General features: G+C 37.2%; 2 protein-coding genes and 1 pseudogene across 2 annotated transcripts; 2 read left to right on the forward strand and 1 right to left on the reverse strand.

Annotated features, from left to right (window-relative positions):
• Window positions 1-7891: 7891 nt before the first annotated feature.
• LOC147493049 (snRNA-activating protein complex subunit pseudogene) lies at window positions 7892-8704 on the reverse strand (annotated as a pseudogene).
• A 2698-nt stretch (window positions 8705-11402) lies between these two features.
• On the forward strand, window positions 11403-14286 carry LOC147493050 (uncharacterized). Its single transcript, XM_086567730.1, has 3 exons — window positions 11403-12273; window positions 12701-12995; window positions 13917-14286. Exons 1-3 carry the CDS (start codon window positions 11403-11405, stop codon window positions 14284-14286), a joined length of 1536 nt encoding a protein of 511 aa, XP_086423856.1.
• Window positions 14287-14338: 52 nt separating this feature from the next.
• LOC147493051 (uncharacterized) lies at window positions 14339-15503 on the forward strand. Its single transcript, XM_086567731.1, has 2 exons — window positions 14339-14534; window positions 15028-15503. The coding sequence occupies exons 1-2, from the start codon at window positions 14339-14341 to the stop codon at window positions 15501-15503; spliced, it is 672 nt and encodes a 223-aa protein (XP_086423857.1).
• Window positions 15504-15714: the final 211 nt, after the last annotated feature.

Below are 15714 nucleotides of genomic sequence, written 5' to 3' on the forward strand. Positions count from 1 at the left end.
ATAAGATGGTTGGTGCAACTGTGCAAAACCACTTCACAAACTTAACTTTGAAAAAAAAAACCATCATTGAAGATGATTGTGAGCAAAAAAATAATAAATGAACAAGTGGAAATTGAAATAAATCAAATTGCTAACCTTAAATTATTAGTTGTTTTGAGTTAAAGAGATAAGAGTTCAAGAAAAGATGAAAGAGAATAAGATGGAGCCATGGCGGCTGTTAGAGTGTTGGGTGTTAGGGTTTAAAGTGTTTAGTTATGTTGTTTAAATACATTGGGCAAATGGGTACGGGCTAATGGGCCATAGCTTCATGGGTTGTGGCCTTGTGGGATACTGGGATAGTGAGATATCTATGTGCTTATAAAACGAGTAGCTCGCAAGCTACTCGAGCTCAAGCTCGACTCGAGTAGTTCACGAGTAGCTCCCGAGCTACTCGAACTCGAACTCGAACTACTCGCTATCTAGAATGAGCTTTAAATTAAGCTCAAACTCGACTCATATCTTTATGCGGACGAGTTTGAGTCGAGCCTTCGACGAGCCGAACTCGAGTTACTCACGAACAGCTCGACTCGATGACCAGCCCTACCTTCAAGTAAGGTCTTACTTCCACCAAAACACAAACACGCTTTGAAAGTGCCTTTGAGATATCTCAATATTCACTTAACACCTTCCTAATGCTCTTTACCCGGATTTGACAGAAATCGGCTTACAACACCAATGGCGAAAGCAATATCCGGTCTTGTACACACCATTGCATACATTAAGCTGCCCACTGCGGATGCATAAAGAATTTTTTCCATTTGACTCTGCTCATGCTCACCCTTTGGACACATATCTTTGGTCATACGGAATTGGCCACCAAGCGGACAACTGACTGGCTTCGCTTGATCCATGTTAAATCTCTTCAAAACCTTCTTAATGTAGCTTTCTTGAGAAAGCCACAACTTCCCACTCTTTCTATCACGAGTAATCCGCATACCAATTATCTGTTTTGCTTGACCCAAATCCTTCATCTCAAAGGACTTACTCAAGTCTTTCTTCAGCTTGGATATCTTGTTGATATTTTGGCCAACTATCAACATATCATCCACATACAACAAGAGCACTATAAAATCCCCATCTGGAAATTTCTGAACAAACACACAATGATCGGAAGCGGACTTCATGTAGCCATGCTTCACCATAAAGAAATCAAACTTTATGTACCACTGTCTCGGTGCCTACTTCAACCTATACAAACTCTTTATCAGCTTGCATATTAGGTGTTCCTTGCTTTTGACCTCAAACCCCTCTGGCTGGTCCATGTAGACATTTTCTTCAAGGTCTCCATGAAGAAAGGTTGTCTAACATCTAGTTGCTCAATCTCTAGGTTCATACTTGCGGTCAGACCCAATACCACCCTGATAGAAGTCATCTTAACTACAGGAGAGAAAATTTCATCAAAGTCAATACCCTTCTTTTGACCGAATCCCTTCACAACTAGGTGAGCTTTGTGCCTTGGGTGGCTCATACTTGACTTTGTAGATCCACTTATTCTTGAGAATTTTTCTTCTTTTTAGTTTCTCAACTAAGTCATAAGTGTGATTCTTATGCAAAGAATCAATCTCATCATGCATGGCCTTCAATAAGTTCTCTTTGTCTGTACCTTCAAGAGCCTCTTGATAGTACATAGGTTCTCCACCATCAGATAGTAAAACATACGTATGTGGTGGATATCTGGTTGAAGCTAATCTCTCTCTGTCAGACCTTTTTACCCCATCTTCTTGTGGCTCAGGAGGATGCACTTCTGCTTGCTCAGGTGGTGGTTCATGCACTTCATCTGCATCTTCTATATCAATAGGTTCTATCCTATCATGAGTAAAATGATCATCATCCTGAGCTTCAAACTCATGGTTCTCTGCATTCTCAATGCCTTCTGCACGTTCCACAGTAGGAATTTCTGGTTCTAAATCAACAAGATCATTAGTGAAAGCTTCTAGCTTCTCACCATCCTCAAAGTTTGCTATGGTTTGGTCTTCCAAGAACACAACATCTCGACTTCGGATTACTTTCTTATTAATCGGATAATAAAGTTTGTAGCCAAACTTCTCATCCCCATAACCCAAAAAAAATGCACTGCTTAGCTTTGTCATCAAGCTTAGATCTCTCATCCGTGGGAATATGAACAAATGCCCTACACCCAAATACCCTAAAGTATCCATAATCAACATCTCTGTCTGACCATACTCTCTCTGGATAATCACTATTCAGAGGCTTCGAAGGCGATAGGTTGATCACATGTACAGCTGTGCGCATTGCTTCTACCTAGTAACTTCTAGGTAACTTAGAGTGAGACAACATGCATCTCATCCTCTCTACAATAGTAAGATTCTTCTTCTCGGCTATACAATTGTGTTACAGAGTTTTGGGAACAGTCTGCACATGACGAATCCCATGACTCTTGCAATACTCTTCAAATGGCCCAATGTACTCACCCCCATTATCTGAGCGAATACACTTCAAAGGCTTTCCTGTCTCCCTTTCCACCATGCTATGGAAAGTCTTGAACACGCCAAGTACTTCATCCTTAGTCTTCGGACTATATGCTCATATCTTTTTTGACGCATCATCAATGAAAGTCAAGAAGTACAAGGCCCCCTGTGGGTCTTTACTTTCATAGGACCACATAAATCTGTGTGCACTAGCTCAAGGACATTGTCTTTTCTGTGAAAGGAGAATATTTGGAAAGACACCCTATGTTACTTTCCTACCAAACAGTGAGTACATCTATTTAAATGCGTACCTTTTATGTTTGGCAAGGCATTTTGCTTGGCAAGAACTTCTTTGCCTTTTTCTCCCATATGACACAGTCTCTTATGTCATAGTTCGGAGGAAACTTCTTCTTGTGCCGCATTTAACTCTGCTTTACACAAACTAGTCTGTGTCTTGTAAAGCAAGCAAGTTTTCTTCCCTTTAGCTTCTACAATGGAATCTTTGCTCAGTTTCCATACTCCGTTACCAAACGAGTTTTGAAAGCCATCATCATCTAACTTCCCAGTGGAAATTAGGCTTAGCCATATGTCGGGGACATGTCTTACATCCTTGAGTGTCAAAATGTAGCTGACATTGGTTTCTACATGAACATCCCCAATGCTTATAATCTTTGAGATGCCACTGTTACTCATCTTTACCTCACCAAATTCACCATAGCTGTAGGTAGTGAAGAATCTCATGTGCGGTGTGATATGATAGGATGCTTCTGTATCTATCACCCACTGTATTCTGGCATGAGATACTAACACAGCACTCACCACAATCTGACACAATTCCCACTAGATCATCGTCGACTAGTGCGGTAGTATCTCGGCATATATTTCCGTTCCTCTTTACCATGTCTTCATGTACACAATTATTCTTCTCATCATTCTTCAGTGTTCTGTACTCATACCTGAAGTAACCCTTGGTGGCACAATAGTAACATTGTCTCTCTGCCTTAGGAGTTCTAGTCTCACCCCTAGATTTGCTTCTGTCATCACCTATAAAATGAGATAGTTTTCTGCTCTTACCTCTCCCCCGCTTCTTGGTGACAAGGATCTCTGAGTGGAGGAGCTGCTTCATGAACCCTTCTTGTCTCCTCATTCAACAATGCCCCGGTAGCCATCTCCATGGAAATAACTCCATCCTTAGCGGCTCCATTAAGAGAAACTGCTAACGTCTCCCAATTATTGGGTAAAAAGTTTAATAGGAACAAAGCCTCAACTTCGTCTCCCATATTAATCTTCATCAAGTACAACTGATTGATGGTATTCTGTACTTCATTAAGATACTCCGACATTAAAGAACATTCTTTGTACTTCGTGTTAGCAAACTTCTTAATGAGCAATACCTTGTTTCCGGCCGACTTCCTCTCATAGAGGTCTTCGAGTTTCTTCCACAAGCCAAAAACGGTAGTCTCTTAGGATACATGGTGGAAAACACTGTCATCAATCCACTTTCGAATGTACCCAATTGCTTTTCTGTCAAACTTGTTCCACTCAGTCACGGCAGTCGCTTTCAGTTTTACTCCCCCATTCTCATTGGGTTGTGTCAAGTCTTTGCAATATAGCAAGTCTTCCATCTTGGCTTTCCAAATAGTGTAATTAGCTCTATTCATACTAGTCATGCGAGTGTTTACAAAATAGTCCATCTCTACAAGCTATTTCAACTCAAACATTCTCTCAGAAATTTTGTCAAACACCTTCCGAGCAAAATTTGGAGAACAACCTAGATTAATCTAACCTAGCACCGATACCACTTGTTGGGGACAACGATACTAATCCATCCCCACCACTAGGATAACTTGCACTTGGACCAACTACAATCTCCAGACAAAAATCTAAACTTTTACTACAACCAACCTAGCATGCCCAACTCTCTAAACAATTATCACAAACAAATAATAATAATACAAAGAAAGTAAAACATACTACAACACAAGATGTAAGTGATGAGTATTAAACAGTTAAACAAAGCACTCCGAGTGCATCATGTGAGTGACGGCTAGGAAGATATTTGGGAGAAATGGTCACATAAATGATCACAAACGCACATTTACACACAAAAGAAGGAAACGAAGTAACAAATTTAGTAATTAAAATGCTCCATTCAATCATAATTAGATGGCTCAAAATGGAAAGGTAAAGATTCTTTTTTATCTTTTTTCTTTCTTTTCTTGTTTTTTTTTCTCTTTTTTATTGGATTGGTAAAGAATATATAACACGTTAAAAATATGGAAGACATTCAATCTGATAAGTGAGATACTTTTTATCAAAAAGTATTTCAAGTCCATGTGAACACATGCATTATTTGTCAAATTTATGTTGAAGAATTTGAAGCAACAATTCTTCTTCTTTTTCAATAATCAGCAGAACTTGCCCAAATCTTAGCCCATTAAACTCCCTCTCCCAGATTATGCTTTATAATCAGACTCTCTGATACCTTGTGACAAAAGAAACAACTCATTTTGACAAATACCGATTGGCGGGCATACACAACATGCTTCCTTATTCTTTATGCTATAAATATGGAACTATTTGGATGTTCTTGCTTGCATGTCGGAAAATATTATCATTAGAGCCCTGTAGGTTAAGAGCTAACAAAATACCCGATAATCAAGAATGTTGCCCGAAATGGAGACAACAATAACATGAGATAATGTGGGCTCGGACACTTGACGGCCTGTATGAGTGAGTTCGACCTCATATCCTTTTTCCACTTCGATTTACAAGATGATAATAATGACCCAAGGGACCTGGAAGAATCAACTCAATCCCACCCAATAATTCACAATAAGATAATGTATAAGATCTTAAAACCACGGTAAAGTTGATGCAAACATGAGAGAGATTAAGTCAAAAGGGCTTGAAAGAGTGAGGACAGTTTCAACCACTCCCTTCCTTAAACGTGGGTGGACAATTGCAGCTCGGCTACAAAACCACCCATAGAATGACCAACCAAGACTACGCTTCTCGGTAAGCTTCCAAAAGGTTCGCACCTTCCTTTGACCGATATATCACGTGACTCTTTGTATAGATCCAAAATCGTGAGTATGATAATAATATAAGTTTTTTTTTTTTTTTGAAACCCAAGATAATAATATAAGTAATATCATGTATAAGGACGAACAGAAAGTTTCTAAAATTAAATAGAGAACATATTCAATGGGATAACAATTTATGTATGGGTCAAACATCAAATTTTGATCACACACAATAGGTAAACCATGAGCAAACGTCTCTAATCCTTCATAAACTAATCTTTCCAACCAATTCAAAATTAAAAACACCACAAATTTATAACACAAGTTGTATGCAAAACTTCTCGTACTACAAAGTAAAATAGCACTTTCGAATCCCAAAAGTAGATTTTGAAATCAGAATTCAACCCGCAAAACTGATTCATGAAAAAATATCCCACCATTTTAAAATATAGATGAATCTTTTTGCAGGAATTTGTGCATATTACACCTGAAACCAACTTTAGTCAAAATTGTATAAGCAAGTAGGAACGAACAATACACAGTTAAAACTTGTGCATCCAGAAATTTATTTCCTCAAATCCTTCACCCAATTTTGGCCAAATGGTCGACGGCCTAGTGTTTTCGGGATTACGTCCTCTTGCCTTAGAGTGCGACCACTGTCTTTCCCTCTATCTTTATTTATGTATGTCGTAAATGACAGATGTTTTAGGATTTTAAATTGGAGAGGGTTACAATTCAGCAACATCCATTTGCAGGTTGAAGATTTGTGCCCGTTCTCCTAAGTAGTGACGTTTGGAATGTCACACTTCTCATAGGTCTTCTTTCCTATTCCAAGACGAGTAAAGCTTCTTCGGAATTGACCTACTTAAGCCCATCTACGTCTATCACATGCAAACTTTCATGAGAATGCCCCCTTTTTTAACTAGTTTGACTATCTTTTCTGTTTTTTTTTTTATCGGTAGAGTATAGATTATATATATATATTGAAAGGAAATAGGATGAAACATCCTATAGTACAAGCTACAAATGTAACTGAAAAAAAAAAACATAGTTTGGCTATCTCAACAAGATTACTCACAATATTTACAACTTTAAGAGAAGGTAAAACTTTTTTTGTTGATCGCAGAATTCTTGTATAGCAAATAACCTGAAGCCTATTACTCACTATATCAAAAAACTTTGGATTTTGTCATTTCACCTTTTATAAATCTGGCTAAACACGGGTTCCTAGAGCTACACAATTTGTGGAATCCGGACCATCCCCATTATTCTCTTTCTAAAGGAATAATCTTTAGAAGGCAATACCACAACTAAGGATTGAAACAAAAAAAAAAAAAAAGATAATAATGAAATAATCTTTAGAAGGCGACCCGATACCACAACTAAGGATTGAAACAGGGAAAAAGATAATAATGAAATAATAAAAAGTCAACGGGTCCGGAGGTTTCTGAAAACTAGTCACTAACATAAATGTTTCTCATTCAATTGACCTCAATATCTTTAAATGAAAAAAGCATAATGCCTGAGGGACGAGGTTAGGTCTAGCGAGATCTTTTTATTCTATATGATTATCTCACATTCCTCCTTATTTGCATTTTTTTTTATCACTAAGTGATCCATTAACCAGAACGAAAAGTAAAAAACCTAAAATCAATACAAAAGTCTGAAGGAATCTAAACATTCTTAAGGGTAATTAGATTCTATTCACAGTTAATATAGCATGATTAATATTTTATACTCTAAAAGAGTGTGGGAGGGGGATATGATATTATCTCTTCTAAACAAGAAGTAACATAATTACGCAGATTTCCCTAGAGACTAGTGGAAAGCACTTCACGAACAACAATGAGCTAAAGCAACATTTCCCAATACGAATAAGCAATGCAAAGTAATACCCGATGGATAGCATATACAACATATTCAGTATGTTCTTCAACTATCTGACCGTCCATGGCAGAATGTTCCTCTTCAAAGTCAAAGACAAACCAATCCATGCGTGTGAGTCTTGATTGGGTATAACCCCGCTCCGTAATAAGCTCCAGGAGGACCACCTTGATATGCCCTATCAGATTATGCTGCTATGGAACGTACCTAGAGAAATATATGAAACAAATGTACAAACACAATACGATATAAATTGAAAAAAAAATAAAAAAATGTAAATTGATATGAAAAGGAGGCTTGCCTGTTTGTAGCTACCACCACCATTACCGGAATAAAAAAAGAAGAGGGGCACCACTAAGCTTCTTAATATGTTCATTAAAATCAATCTTTCTCCATCCTTCATGGTACTTGTACAGATTATATTTAGGAGGAGAAGAAAAATTAGCTGGAGTTGAAATTGGTATATAGGTTGGGTACATATATGTCATTACACATTCATTGGCAAATGAGGTTTTAATAAATCATTACAATCCAAGTGAGACCAATACATAGAGTTAAAGTAATAAGTATAGCTACTCTACACTTAGCTCGGAATCCTTGCATTTTAGTAGAATTACAAAAATTTGTAGATGGAAAAGAAATATGGAATGAGATTGGATTGGACAGATTAGCAAAGCAATGACAATTATTCATGGTGATAATCGTGGGACTGTGAACTTCGTGATATAAGAGGGATCCATCTTCGTGTAGTGCAATAGGTAATAGCAATTGTCACAAAAGTAACAGGGATTTTTCCTGAGCCCACTTATCATCAACTGTTACCTTGGAAGCTCGATAGACCTTACAAACGAGCATTTTCGAAACGGTTTTATGTTGAAACGTAAGTACCCCGGATAGGCTGCCCGGTTCGCACATCCTCGGGGGTGAATCAATCTCATGTCTCTAATCACAAGAATATGCTTGCAATCTCCTGATGGCAATACAAATACCCCAACGCCAACTCGAAACCACAAGTCACAAAATCGAATCTTATGCATGTCAATGACTTTGAACCGAGGTAAGTGGGGGTGGTGGTCGTGACCTAACAATGCCCTTTGCTTCGCTGCAATTCACCCGATAGTATGCACTCCCATTTCTCACACGCCTCGTCCTTAGATTTCCTAAGCCACTCAAATATCGGATCACTATAATCTATAGCGAAGGATCTCTCTTTATCATTACGAAAAACATCTTCTATAAGAAAATAACCGGAAGGGTCATGCTCCCCGCTTTCTGCATCAAATGATCAGTCAAACAATATATCTGATCTCTCAACTCACTTAACATTTGACTACCAAGTACCAAAACTCCCCGAAGTCTTTACCCATATTTTCGACATCTTATACACTTGAACACAAAGAATGACCCGAGGATAAGGAATAGGAATATGTTCACTTACATTGGATGACTTTCTAATCTTAAGTAGAAGACGATGTCATCTTCCCAACGTTCTCTACTAAAGGAACTGACACCTCATTCGAATGTAACTTCACTCCCACTCTATCTTCATCTTGTTTCTCCTTTATCTTAGCTACTTCCTCAATCTTTCCAACAAAACTAGGATTCTCTAGCTCCCAAAGACGCGTGTGTCCCTATCGAATTGTCTCCCCTTTTTTGTACCCTTGTTCTTTCTTTTCTCCTCAACTGTTGTTGTATCAATTTGTAATAATAATCGTCTTTTGAAGCTATTTCGACTAGATCTTCTTCGAGAGAATCTTGAGTTCATTGACTGAAATATCCTCGCCCTTTGTTTGGAGTTGTGAAAATAAATTTTGTAATTTCTATGATGACTGAGGTTTCAATTCGGATGTACGAAGTTAGTGGACTCACAAGGTCGGGGATGGTAAATTGGTCCTCCCCGTGGTACTTGATATTCAACCGCACCATCCTCCATCTCTTTATTTTTGTGGGAGAAACACACAGAATTTACAACGGCTGAAATATGCGGTCTATACCATTATATATGACATGACATCAGAAATATGCGGTCCCATTTCTCACACTCACTCAATACTCAACATGCTCTTAAACAAGTGTGAACTAACATCAATGCTCTAAAATTGATTGAATATACGAAATCCTTACCCGGTCGGCAAGAATAGCTCCTTAGCTTGCTTCTCCACCAAATTTTGCTCACTCTAGCTTCTCCAAACTGTTACTGCCGAAATCCAACAACCCCCAATTCAATAAATTACAATCAATATATCTCCAATTCAATTAATTATATCAATACACCCCCAATTCACGAAATTGAGTTTAAACTATTTGTTTGAAACGAAATTACTCACCTTTCGCGGAAATACGACGCAATTCCCATCAATTTTAGAATCCCCACTCTCGCGTTTAGTGTTGTCAAGGATTGAGTGTGAGGAATTGAGGTTTTAATCACCGAATTTTGGGTGAATTTGGGTTTCTCTCTCCTAGGGTTTAAGAGATTGGGAGAAATTGGAGGGATTGGTGCGATTTTGTTTGTCTGTGCGATTTTTGTTGTTTTGTTTGGTGCGATTTGTTTGGTTTTTGTCTTCACATGTTTAACTAATTAAGGCCCAAGCCCAAAATGTCAAAATTAGGCTTAAAGTCCTAATTCACTCCTAACCACTAACTCATTTGACGTGGCGTCGTAATTATTTTTCCGACCCATCCCGCTAATCTTTAATATCCTACATTCTATCTCACCGGCTATAACGATACTCCACTTATGCATGTAAGCGGTTAACTCGTGCCAGCTTCGGACGCAGAAAACCGCTAACCGACATTTTTGGTCAAATTTTCGTATGTGAGTTACTTACCTAACGTGGCTTATGAGTCGAAGTTAAGTTTCATTAAGTTACGTACGTTTGAAATATAAAATGTGTGAAAGGTTAAATATGAAATTTATGAAAATACCCTTAGCGAGAATTTGAGTCTTTACAGTTTGCCTACTGGATTCACTTCTGTCGTCGTTTCTTTACAAGTAATGTTAAAATTTTAAATTACATGAATTAATTCATAATTTTTTTGTGTGTGCATGTAATTATATATCTGAATACTTCTTTTCTTTATATTAGATTTTTTTGTGAGTGCATGATTAATTTTTTTTTGTGTGTTCAATCTAACTACTCTATATATCTGAGTACTTCTTTTGTATGTGTTCAATCTAACTACTCTATATTAAGTGTCCCTTTCAATTATAATTATGCCTTTTTTTATCTTTATTATAAGAAATCCCTATGGCCAAGGAGAAGAATAAACAGGTTCGTAAATCAAAGCTAAGATACAATCTTCTTCCACAAAGAGAGTTGGTTATAAATGATTCACGTGCTACCAGAATTTCAAATATTCGAAAAGTTCAGTCTATGCACAGAGAATAAACCGTGAATAGGCAAAGAAACATCACTACTGATGTTGATTTTCAGAATATCAACAACAATTCAACAAATTTTAATTTGTCAGATTTTGATTTCATTGACAGCATTCCACTTCGCAAAAGTACTCACAATATTGGTAAGTATTAAATTAAACACGTTGAATATTTCGATTAATAACTTATATCATTTTTCTTATCTTTTTTTTCTTTATATAGAACTATGGGACTTTGGTGAACCCAACAAAATTTGTTCTTTCTGTGGAGCTATACTCTGGAATGAAGAAAGGAACAACAAGAAACAAAAGGGACAACTTCCTATATTCTCCATTTGTTGTCAAGTGGGAAAGATACAACTTCCACTATTGAAAACATAAGATCATATAATTCGATCTTTGCTTTCACATCAATGGGTGGAAAAATAGACTATGCAATTAACAATGGTGGTGGTCCATATGTCTTCAGAATTCATGGACAAATTACCATAAAATCGGATCGTTACTTCCAACATGAGATAAAGCAAAGTTTGCGCAGCTTTATATATATGACACAGAGAACGGGGTGTCCAATAGGTTAAGTGCTCTGCCCAATCAAGCACTCGAACAAGCATTGGATGGTAGTATAGTTGAAGGATTGATAACAATGCTGAATGCGGAAAATGAAATTGCAAAGGCCTTCCGAATGGCACAAGATAGGTTCAATGAAGAGGACTACATACCTGTACGCATTAGACTTATTGGCACATGCTCAAAAGATGCAAGACAGTACAACCTGCCTACATCTACTGAAGTAGCATCACTGATGCTTGGAAATGGAGTTGAATTTCATCATCGAGATATAGTTGTTGAACACCAAGAAGAAGGCCTCAAACGAATTACTGAACATTATCCTAGCTTTATGGCAATGCAATATCCTCTTTTATTTCCATACGGTGAGGACGGCTACACATTCGATATTTTGTATCGAGGAGAAGAAGAAATATCAGAAAATCACCGCAACACAGTTAGCATGCGAGAATATTATGCCTTCAGACTTCAACATAGAGAAAATGAGGGCCAGACTTTAGTCAGAGGTGGTAAAGTAAAATTGCAATTTTTGGTCGATATATACACATGTGTAGAAGAAGAAAGACTTGATTGGTTCCGAAACAACCAGTCCACAATTAGAGCAGAACTATATAAGAATATAGTTGACTCAGTGCACGCTGGAGACACAGATGCAAGATTAGTCGGAAAGCGTTTAGTTTTGCCTTCTTCATTTACTAGTGGGCCACGGTACATGGTGCAGAATTATCAGGATGCCATTGTTATATGCAGATGGGAGGGACCTCCAGATCTATTCATCACATTCACTTGCAATATAAAGTGGAATGAAATTAAACTTGCAATGAAAAGAGTTGAAGGTCTAAAATCCAAATACTGTCATGAAGTTGTTGTTAGAGCGTTTAAGATAAAAGTGGATCATATTATGAAGGGCCTCAAAGAAGAAGAACACTTTGGCAAAGTTATGGCAGGTAATTTTAAATATTTTGCATCTTAATTTTATTTGTGTGATGCCTAAACTATGTGACTCTTGGCTTGAAAACATCTTATTCCTTCTCCCCCCCCATAAATTATTTATTTTTATTTTCTGCTGGTTTTACTTTTATATAGGAAGAATTAGTCGGTTTACAATATAATGTCTAATGTCTCACTTAGAACCTTTAAGCCATGTGTAATAACTAATAAATAAGCCAAAAAAGGAATGATATTCCAACTGAAAAAGGACTTGAGGGACAAAAGGCAAACAAAGCCAATGGTTGCTCAGGGTTATGCAGAACTTTATATATTATACTCCTTTATTAGACGTAGCGGCTTTATAAAAACAAATTTGTAACTTTTCATGTGATATAGTGGTATCAAGCATTTATATTTATTTACTTTTAAATTTGAATTTTGCAGCAATCTATGTTATTGAATTCCAAAAACGAGATCTACCACACGCTCACATACTACTTTGGTTGCACCCTGATGACAAACCTTCTACACCAACTGACATTGATAAGATTATATCAGCTGAACTTCCAGACAAAAATGATGACCCGTTGTTATATGAAATTGTCTTAGACAACATGATTCATGGTCCATGTGGAGAGCTAGACAAGAATTCACCTTGCATGAACGAACAAAAATGTACTAGACTTTATCCAAAAGAATTCTGCGAAGAAACTACATTCGATGACAAGGGATTTGCAAAGTACATGAGAAGACCCGGTGTAAAACGACTACAAAAAACGGAAGAAGAAGACTTTCACCGTTGATAACAGATGGGTTGTTCCTTATAATCCAGCTCTTTCAAAGAAATATGGAGCACACATCAACGTGGAGTTTTGTAATAGAAGTCAAATGGTCAAGTATCTCTTCAAATACTTGAGCAAAGGTCAAGATAGATCCACTGTTGTTGTTGAGACTGATACCACTATCGAAAACACAGAAACCGAATAAACAATAATACAAGTTGGTATGTATCTGCACATGAAGCTTGCTGGAGATTATTTGGATACGATATCCATACGGTGTTTTATTATGACGATGGCAACACAAATGAAATCATCACCCGTGAAAGTGCAAAGAAAACCAAATTTACAGAGTGGATGCGCTATAACCAATTACATGAAGATGGTAGACACCTGAGGTATGTTGATTTCCCATTAAAATTTGTTTGGGTTGATTCTTTTAAATTTTGGCAATTAAGACAGAAAGGAGTAAAAATCGGAAGGATCTTTTATGCACATCCGACGTCAGGCGAACGGTTTTATTTGCGAATGGTATTAAATGTTCAAAAGGTGCAACCTCATATAAAGATCTCGGAACTATCAGCGGCAAAGTGTATGAGGATTTCAAATCAACATGTGTTGCACTTGGATTGCAAAATGGCGACGAATGGAACGATGCAATCGTTGAAGCAAGTCAACGGGCTGGTAGTGCTTCCTTAAAGGCAGTTATTTGCAACACTATTAGTTTTCAGGAGGTGAGTGAACCTTTGGTTCTATGGAACAAACATTGGGAGTTGTTTACGGCGACATCTTGGACAAAAGAAAGAACTTCGAGCAAATGACGATGATCTGATTTTTTAACACGAAGAGCTTAGAAACCATGCGCTGACTGAGATTGACAGATTACTTAAACAAGTAAACCGTCAACTGAAGGATTTTAAGATACTGTTCAAAGATATGAGGTCAGAACCTAGAGACCCAGATAGACTCATCACGGAAGAACAACAATATAGTCACACTGAAATGCACCAACAATTTCATGAAATGCAAAACTGCCTGAATCATGACCAGAGGACTATATATGATGAAATTATAAATGCAGTCAATACAAACTCTTATTTTGTCTATGGAGGAGGAGGAACTGGCAAGACATTCCTCTACAATACCATACTGACCCAACTGCGGCCACAAGGGAAAATAGACATTGCAGTTGCTTCTTCAGGAATAGCAGCTCTACTTTTTTCCGTGGAAACAAGTAGATTCAAGATTTAAAATCCCAATAGAAATTGATGAGTACTCAACCTGCAATATAAGTCAAAACACCATGTTGGCCAGACTTATTCAACGAGCTGATCTTATAGTATGGGACGAAGCTCCTATGACCCACAGGCATGATTTTGAGGCAGTAGACAGGACGCTAAAAGATCTAATGGGCAAAGAAAATGAAAACAAGATCTTTGGAGGTAAAATTATTCTGCTAGGGGGAGATTTCAGGCAGATTTTACCTGTCATTCCAAGAGGTACAAGGGAATTAATAATTTCTTCATCGATAAACAGATCACATATTTGGCACCATTGCAAAGTCTTCAAGCTAACTAGAAACATGTGCTTAGAGAGTGTGGATTCTTCATTGGCGTCAGATTTCAGCAAGTGGGTATTAGACCTCGGAGAAGGAAACTTACCTGCCATTTCCATATTCAAAGGTAAAGAAAAAAATTGGATCCAAATTCCTAATGATCTTCTTATTCCCCCTGGCTATGACATCATAAGTGATATCATGTCAAGTATTTACAAAGATTTACCATCAAAATACATGGATGACAACTACTTCAGAGATAGATGCATTCTGTCACCTACAAACGAGTCTGTAGATGATATCAACTCCCACATCCTGTCTTCTTTCGAAGGACAAATCGTGAGAGTACTTCAGCGTCGATTCAATAAGCTCCATATCTAAAAATATTGAAGAACAGTATGTAGTATACCCAGTTGAATTTCTTAACACAATTAAAGGATCTGGTCTTCCAAACCACAAGCTGGAGTTGAAACTTGGCACGCCAATCATGCTCATTAGAAACATAAACCAAAGCCTTGGTCTTTGTAATGGAACGAGACTTATTGGTATCAAACTAGCTCCAAAGGTCATTAGAGCAAAAATTATAACAGGGAGCAACATTGGCGGGGAAACTGATATACCAAGGATAGATACAACTTATAAGTGCACGAACTGGCCTTTTAGTTTGAAGAGAATACAGTTTCCAATAAAGATTTGTTTCTCAATGACAATAAATAAAAGTCAAGGACAAACATTGAAGCATGTGGGGGTATACTTGCCTAAGCCAGTTTTCAGTCATGGACAACTATATGTTGCAGTATCACGAACAACTACACGATCAAGACTGAAATTCCTAATCAAGAAAAATGGTGAAGAACCAGAAGGATACACTCAGAACATTGTCTACAAAGAAGCATTCAACAATTTACAATGAGGTAAAAAAAAATATTAGTTCAATCTCAAATTTTCATTTTTTTAACTTCGTATAAAGCGAATTACTTATTAACTAATTAATTTTTTTATTCTATTGCAGTGTAGAGGACCAGCAACTACTATGGAGACATTATTCACGTTTGCCTTTTTTTTTTTAATTCTCTTTTGTTCTTTATTGGAATATACGAACCCATTTTCTATATATATATATA

The sequence above is a fragment of the Coptis chinensis genome, chromosome 6 (genome assembly GCF_015680905.1).
Source record: "Coptis chinensis isolate HL-2020 chromosome 6, ASM1568090v1, whole genome shotgun sequence".
In the NCBI taxonomy this organism is placed as follows: Eukaryota; Viridiplantae; Streptophyta; class Magnoliopsida; order Ranunculales; family Ranunculaceae; genus Coptis; species Coptis chinensis.

What these genes read in the sequence shown, in the direction of transcription:
- LOC147493051 (XM_086567731.1), top strand. Translation starts at nt 14,339, where the DNA reads ATGTTGGCCAGACTTATTCAACGAGCTGATCTTATAGTATGGGACGAA. An exon ending in TTTACCTGTCATTCCAAGAG is followed by an intron (nt 14,535 to 15,027) that starts GTACAAGGGAAT and finishes ACACAATTAAAG; the next exon opens with GATCTGGTCTTCCAAACCAC.
- LOC147493050 (XM_086567730.1), top strand. Translation starts at nt 11,403, where the DNA reads ATGCTGAATGCGGAAAATGAAATTGCAAAGGCCTTCCGAATGGCACAA. An exon ending in CTTTGGCAAAGTTATGGCAG is followed by an intron (nt 12,274 to 12,700) that starts GTAATTTTAAAT and finishes TGAATTTTGCAG; the next exon opens with CAATCTATGTTATTGAATTC. An exon ending in GATGACAAGGGATTTGCAAA is followed by an intron (nt 12,996 to 13,916) that starts GTACATGAGAAG and finishes TGAGATTGACAG; the next exon opens with ATTACTTAAACAAGTAAACC.